The sequence below is a fragment of the Bombina bombina genome, chromosome 1 (assembly GCF_027579735.1).
Source record: "Bombina bombina isolate aBomBom1 chromosome 1, aBomBom1.pri, whole genome shotgun sequence".
Classification (NCBI taxonomy): Eukaryota; Metazoa; Chordata; class Amphibia; order Anura; family Bombinatoridae; genus Bombina; species Bombina bombina.
Genome location: NC_069499.1, coordinates 1,491,869,337 through 1,491,877,419, shown reverse-complemented (window position 1 = coordinate 1,491,877,419; position 8,083 = coordinate 1,491,869,337). Strand labels below are relative to the sequence as shown.

Sequence of the window (8,083 nt, the reverse complement as noted above, 5' to 3'; positions counted from 1 at the left end):
CAAAACTTTAGATAGATCTTCCTAGTTACAGACATACAAGCCTAAATGAAGGTTTCAATCACAGTAACTCCTATGTCTAAGGACTAAACGTTCAATTTCCATGCCATCAAGTTCATAGACTTGCAATCCAGATAGAGAAACGGACCTTGAGACGGAAGGTCTGATCACGGAGTAAGAGGCCAAAGAGGGCAGCTGGAAATCTGACCCAGATCTGCATACCAAAACCTGTGAGGCCACGCTGGGGCAATTAGGATTACTGAAGACTTCTCTAGGCTTATCTTGGAAATCCCTCTTGGAAGAAGCATCAGAGGAGGAAACAGGAACTAGGAACTACTAGATAATGCATTAATTCTGCCTGATGATCCCTAGACCATGCAAAGTACCTGGGAAGTTTGTTGTTCAAACAAGAAGCGATTAGGTCTATTTCTGGGAGACCCCCAAATCTGATTAAACACATCCTGGTGAAGAGACAACTCTAGTATATGTAGAGACTGACGATTGAGAAAGTCTGCCTCCCAGTTCCCTCCTGGAATATGAACTGCAGAGACTAGGCAGGAATTGGTCTCTGCCCATGAGAGAATTTGAGTCACGTCCATCATTGCTAGGAAACCGCAAGTCGTCGTCGTCGTCCCCCGATAGCTGAAATAAGATACTGCTGTAAGATTGTCTTTCTGGAAACTGAGATGAGACTCTCTTATCAATAGAGGCTAAGTTTGAAAAACCCTGAAAACAGCTCCCCAACCTGAGAGACTTGCATCTAAATAATAAAACTGATGATCAAGCCACCAAAATAGATTTGGACTTGTACTTAAGCCACCCCAAAATGGTAGAGCAACAAACTGAAAATACCTGTCCATAAAGGCAAACCTCAGAAACTGGAAAATGTTCTCTGAATTGGAACATGACGGTAAGCATCCATTAAATCTATTGTGGTCATAAACTGACCTTTCTGAACAAAAGCAGAATAGTCTGAATGGTTTCCATTTTAAAGACTGAACCCTTACAAACTTGTTCAGAGCTTTCAGAATCAGAACTGGTCTAAAAGTGCATTCTTTCTGTGGTACAATGAAGAGATTTGAATACAATCCCATCCTCTGTTCCCGCAAAGGAGCTGGAACAATCACTCCCATAGCTTTACAGGACTCCTTGGAAAATTGGACAGAAAACATACCTGTGGGAGGCCTTGATCTGAATCCCATTTGATATCCCTGAAAAACTATATTCCCAAGGATTTGTTTTTTCCACATGTCTGAAACCGGGGTAACTCCCCGAAAACATTAACATTTGAATAAACACAAGTGTACACCATGATGAGTGCTCCCTATGGACTTCCGTTTTTGATATTTATACTTGGGAAGCACCCCGGATCGACTATTAAGTGCTGGTTTGTTCATCATATCTATGGAGAATAACCAATAAAGTTAGGAGCCAGGGGCTCCCTGGCTCCTGGATTTGTTGAGCCCTGATATAATGTTAATATGAATCTAATAACTTTTTTCCCTGAAAGGAAAGGGGTAATAATCTGGATTTTGATACCATAGCAGTAGATATAGAATGCATAGAACGTGTAGAAGGTAAAAACAAATTATGCTTACCTGATATTTTTTTTTCTTCCGTGTGTAAGAGTCCACAGCCGCATTCATTACTTATGGGAAATAAGAACCTGGCCACCAGGAGGAGGCAAAGACCCACCAGCCAAAGGCTTAAATACTCCTCCCACCTCCCCTACTCACAGGTCATTCAGCCGAGGACAAGGAACAGTGGAAGCAGCATCAAGGTGAAAGGGTGCCAGAAGATAAACAACAAAGGGAAGGAATAAACAGCCTAAGAACAAAATACGACTAGAACCCTGAGATAAGCCACCCAGAAATGGGTGATAAAAATACCAACGGCCAGCCCATTTCCGAAAAACCATGGACCACCGGAACCCATCCAGAACCCGGATAAAAAATGCTCGTCCCCAAACCTCTAATCATCTAAGGATGATTACCCAGACACCGAGCACCCAAAGGGCGCCCCCCCCCCCCCGGGCACCCCCCTACCGCCAAAGATGTCTGGCAAAAGTCATAGGAGAACAACTAACTGCGTGAAACTTCTGAGAGACAATATCTCAAGCCCCCTAAGCTAGTCTGTCAGACGGCTAAACACAGAAGCAGGGAAAAATCTCAACACGCCGTCACTGACCCCACAGGTCAAAAACGAAACCAGGACATAAGGAGAACAGCAGGGCCTCAGAGAAAAACCCCAAGCTCAGTCTTCACAACCGGGTAGTTAACCGGAGACTTCCAAACTCCCCTGAGGAGAGACAAAGGAACGCATCCTAATCTCAATCCCAAATTCTAAGGAAGAACCCAGGGACAACGAGAAAGGAGGAACCAGACCGCCGGAGCCCTAGATCCACACCCACTGAGACTAATAGGGATGACCCAACCTAAAACTCAGAGTCTGATCCAACCGACAATCTCCACAGAGGAGACACTGCGATGAAACAGCAGCACTAAATCCTACGGACCCTAGAAACCTAGGACAGAGATCAACCTGGTCCTAAACCTTAAAAAGGGGATACTTAGTAATCTACGTACCCTAGTGGCAGCACCTGACAAAAAGGAGAACCACATAACCCGAGCATAAATGCTCCCAGAGGCGAAGATAGTGAAACCAACCACCTCTGAAGTGCCCTTGAGAAACGACTACTGCCGTGGAGGAATAGCGGACACCAGGATACTTCAGATCAGGCACTTTACACCTGAGATCAATCCCACAAGCTTCTACAGCAGGAACAACGGAGCGAAACACCCCGCCACATATCCTTCAAGCTTGTGCCAGACCCCTAAAGAGTCCAAGTATTGAACAAACTAGACCATGACCACGAGACAAAAAGCATCTCGAATGTCAGAACCGCTACAAGTAGCAAGGACCACAGCCCTCCACCGGCTCTGCAAAGGACCACAGTGATACACCACCGGCTCTATGTCTGAAGCAGAAATGCCAAGGGCCAGCCCAAGCGCTTCAGACATCCAGACCCTCAGGTCTAAATGAAGTATTAGTGTAGTTTTTTTTGTGTTATTGCGTGGTTGCGCAATAACCCAACATGCGCAACCACGGCGCTCATAAACCAAAAAGCTAAAATCAAACCAAGTGTGCTAAAAGATTCTGTCCCAGGGCCAGACAGACATACACACTTTAAAAAAAAAAAAAAAGTGCCCATAGTATAGTTTGTATAAAATGTTTAATAAATTATACCTACACCAATAAACATTTGTCCACCATCAATTAAGCAGCAGACAGCCAAACCAGTACTGAAACATATTAGCAGAGGTTATGGAATAGGAGTATATTGTAGATCCATAAAGAAAGGCAAAATACAAGTCCCTGCGACGAATTATAGAAGGTTTATGAAAATTTTCCCCTTATGGTTTTGTGATTCTTTTTTCACCTTACCTCACATACAGTACATCCCACTGCCAAGCACTGTACTCTGAGGGGAAAACGGGCCTAAATGTAGACTGAAAACCCCTCTCTCTGAAGAATCATTATTCATTCTTCAACAACCTCCAGCAGAGGCAAAGTAGTAAAGAATGTGGTGTGTGTGTGCAGTGAGGGGCTTTTATAGAGTTCTTGGGGTTACACCACCTGTATGAGCAAAATACTGGACACAGTTGTTGAAAAGCAGATTTTAAATAGTCTTATTTTGATACAACTTAAAGTAACATAAAATTTAAACGTTATTAAATTGAATTCGATAAATTAGAAAAGCTTTTTCTATTTGTACGCCTCGTTTTTTTATAACAGCATACTTAAGTAGGATGAGATGCATTCATGTGTCAGCAGGGTGTGTAGTATTATACAAGTAGCATGTAAAGGGAGCTTTAGAGCTACAGTAGCCTCAGTCACTTGATGGTGAAATTATGGCAAAATAAGATAGTACACAAGACCAATTTATAGCATGTAGATTTAACATTAGCGATCTTGCACCTTTTTTTTTTGTTCAACACCTCTAAATTAGTTGAACATATAATAAAAGTCCCAAGTGGAAATTACTGCTGCACAAAACAGCAACACTAGCTACCATAGTTGGGACATGTGACTAGAGCTGTTGATTGAATCAGCATCAGTTTAAACTTGGGACCAACAGTAACCCAGGGGTTAATGGTTGCTAGTTTTAAAATGACAAGTTCTAATGAATTAGAGTGAAATTTTTAGACAATAGCATTTTAAGCTAGTACTTAAACTTTACTATACTACTTTGTTTGAATAATTAGTGGAAATCCACTTAGCTGGGTTTATGTAGCTATTAAACTTTCATGATGCAGATAAAATATGCAATTTCAAGATCCAAATCTCATATAAAGTACTGACACTTTATCATTGTCATTTTTAAAAGTCCTGATTTGTTAATAATGCTTTTGTAAGTGTATTTATGTCTTAGCATGATGCTCTAGGGATTCTTAATTCCTCCCCTTTAGCCTTCCCAGAGTCAATCCAGTTTGTTTTCTTCACCCCCCCCCCCCCACCCCACCCCTCTAAAGCAGGGTAGTTCATGTAAATTAAAAACTGTACCGCCAGGAAAAGTTCAAAATGAAGGCATTCACTCCCACTGCCTTCACCGACATCCTGTTCTGATTCTTTATGCCTACTTACCGCTATCAGCAGTAAAATGCTCGTTTACCTAAAGAGGTGAATCACATAATTATCCGCTTCAACTTCTGAGAAGAAAGGAGTAAAAACTGAGTTTAAACAACTTCCAACTCACTGTTTATTCTAAAGTGACGGTCTTGCTGTGTATTTGAGACCTGTCACTGCTTACAGCATCAGGATGTCAGTGAAGGAAGCAAGAGTATGCATCGGTTTTTTTCAATATTGGTAAGGGGTTCCCAGCTTTTGTAGATTAAGAATTAAAAATATAACGACCATATAGAAGCACTTGCATAATAGGCTTATTACTTTACAAATATTATACACATTTGAAATTAAAGGGGGGGGGCGACTACAGTAAACAATATGCATGTACATTTTACAAAAAATTACCTTTTGGCATTTGATCTGGAATTTCTGTGTGACATGTAAGTAAGAGTTCTGTGCAAAAATATAGGCTGCAAAAAAAAAAGTATTTATAAAATTACACACATTTCATTTATAGAGAGATGAGAGAAGGCTAGAGAGATTAAGAAAAAGGCTAGAGAGATTAAGAAAAAGGCTAGAGAAATTAAGAAAAGGGCTAGAGAGATTAAGAAAAGGGCTAGAGAGATTAAGAAAAGGGCTAGAGAGATTAAGAAAAGGGCTAGAGAGATTAAGAAAAGGGCTAGAGAGATTAAGAAAAGGGCTAGAGAGATTAAGAAAAGGGCTAGAGAGATTAAGAAAAGGGCTAGAGAGATTAAGAAAAGGGCTAGAGAGATTAAGAAAAGGGCTAGAGAGATTAAGAAAAGGGCTAGAGAGATCAAGAAAAGGGCTAGAGAGATCAAGAAAAGGGCTAGAGAGATCAAGAGAGGGCTAGAGAGATCAAGAGAAGGCTAGAGAGATCAAGAGAAGGCTAGAGAGATCAAGAGAAGGCTAGAGAGATCAAGAGAAGGCTAGAGAGATCAAGAGAAGGCTAGAGAGATCAAGAGAAGGCTAGAGAGATCAAGAGAAGGATAGAGAGATCAAGAGAAGGATATAGAGATATAGATAGACAGAGATAGATAGAGATATAGATAAATAGAGATAGATATAGATAGATAGATAGATAGATAGATAGATGGAAAGATAGTTAACTTACCGCTATAAGATTTCTTGTGCGTAGAAATCTATAAATCTGCGTTGGTTCTAAAATACATAAATAAAAGATTAAGCTAGAGCTGCTGTACTTAGCAATAAAAGTAAAACAAAAATGGCTTTTGCAAAACAAATTACCCAAGGGGGGGGGGGGGGGGCTTTTGAAGGGATATCTTAGATATTTAAATACACCAATGTGCATTTCCAATATAATTAGAAAGTTTTTTTTAAATACTGTATCAGACAAAGCTGTTGTATTAATTGTTTAAAGCTGCTCAATTGGCATGTACACTGACATGCTCAAAATGAATATGGGTGCACATATCTTGAAGTGATGGTAAATTCTCCCCTTTTTTTTTTTTAAAACAGGTCCGGAATGTTTGCAAAATTTTAGATGGAATTTAAATCAGTTTAAATAAAGATGCGCTATAAACTTACTTTTCAATGTAGATATGAAATTCAAATTCACCCACTTCGCCATTCACTTCAAAAGTAATTTTTTCTTTCATGTAATTAGCAAGAGTCCATGAGCTAGTGACGTATGGGATATACATTCCTACCAGGAGGGGCAAAGTTTCCCAAACCTTAAAATGCCTATAAATACACCCCTCACCACACCCACAATTCAGTTTTACAAACTTTGCCTCCCGTGGAGGTGGTGAAGTAAGTTTGTGCTAGATTCTACGTTGATATGCGCTTCACAGCAGGCTGGAGACCGGTTTTCCTTTCAGAGTGCAGTGTGTGTCAGAGGGATGTGAAGAGAGTATTGCCTATTTGAATTCAATGGTCTCCTTCTACTGGATCTATTTCATAGGTTCTCTGTTATCGGTCGTAGAGATTCATCTCTTACCTCCCTTTTCAGATCGACGATATACTCTTATATACCATTACCTCTACTGATTCTCGTTTCAGTACTGGTTTGGCTATCTGCTATATGTAGATGAGTGTCCTGGGATAAGTAAGTCTTATTTTTTGTGACACTCTAAGCTATGGTTGGGCACTTTATACGTAAAGTTCTAAATATATGTCTTTAAACTTATATTTGCCATGATTCAGGATAATCAGTATTCCTTCTTTCAGACTGTCAGTTTTCATTATTTGGGAAAATGCATATGAATAAAATATTTTTTCTTACCTTAAAGAAATTTTCTAATTGACTTTTTTCCTTGCGGGCTGTTAGGCTCACGAGGGCAGAAAATACTTCAATTTATTGCGTCATTCTTGGCGCAAACTTTTTTGGCGCAAAATTTTGTCATTTCCGGCGCCATAGTTGACGCCGGAAGTTTACACGTGGTTGCGTCATTTTTGACGCATGTGTGTTAGACGTTTTTTTGCGCCAAAAAGTGTGGGCGTCATACTTAGCGCCAAATGATGTGGGCGTCATACTTGGCGCCAAAAAATGTGGGCGTCATACTTGGCGCCACTTTTTTTCACATTATTTAAGTCTCACTTTTTTGTTGCTTCTGGTTGATAGAGGCTTGTTTGTTTTGCATTTTTCCCCATTCCTGAAACTGTCATTTAAGGAATTTGATAATTTTGCTTTATATGTTTTTTCTATTACATATTGCAAGATTTTCCATAAATTATTCCTGGATCAGAACATACTGAGGGATTCCTGTTGACTAAGAAGTCCTACCAAAGCTAAGTTCATTTATTTTAAATGTTATGAATCTTTATCTTTAGCTATTGTTTGTAATAAGTTATCATGATAAACTTTTACATGCAGAATCCATTAGTATTTATGCTTTATGTATTGCTTTTCTTTTTACATCTTATGTACAAGATATACTTAGAAAATTTATAAGAATATTTTTCTGATTCTAGGTTAAGGCTTTGTCTGACTTTGCGCCTTCTATTAAAACATTTTTAGGTCTTTTTCAAACTTCTTTCTTATGAAGTTTCAAATGACCAACAACATACTGAATTATCCTTCTCTGATGATGTTTTTTCTCTTTCAGAACTTTTCTTCATCAGATATTGACACTAACAAATCTACTTTTTTATTTTTTATTAGAGTACATTTGTTTTTTGTTGAAAAGGTGTTGATTATTTTGGATATTGAGGTAACTAGTTCTTTTTCAAAACTAGCTAACATTTTATTTCTGCTTATTTTATCTTCTGTGTCTTCAGAGGTTTTTTCCATTCCTTCATACTAGGGAATGGAATAGGCTGACAATTTTCTTCAAAGGTTTTAAATTATATTCTTTACCGGCAGTTAAATTCAATTCACTTTTTTGATTTGGGTAGTGGATTAATTTTTCAGCGGAATTGGCTGTCTTTATTTTATCCCTCCCTCTCTAGTGACTCTTGCATGGAAGTTCCACATCTTGGG

General features: G+C 39.2%; 1 protein-coding gene across 1 annotated transcript in view; it reads right to left on the bottom strand.

The window, feature by feature from the left end:
• Positions 1–4,899: 4,899 nt before the first annotated feature.
• The window catches only part of LOC128653856 (polycomb protein SUZ12), an 88,307-nt gene continuing 85,123 nt past the window's right edge, over positions 4,900–8,083 (bottom strand). The window contains exons 2-3 of the mRNA XM_053707396.1: positions 5,756–5,802; positions 4,900–5,093 (exon numbers count right to left, since the gene is read on the bottom strand). Of these exons, the coding sequence (XP_053563371.1) occupies positions 5,025–5,093; positions 5,756–5,802 (116 nt within the window). The 3' untranslated portion in view covers positions 4,900–5,024. The remainder of the gene's footprint in view (positions 5,094–5,755; positions 5,803–8,083) is intronic.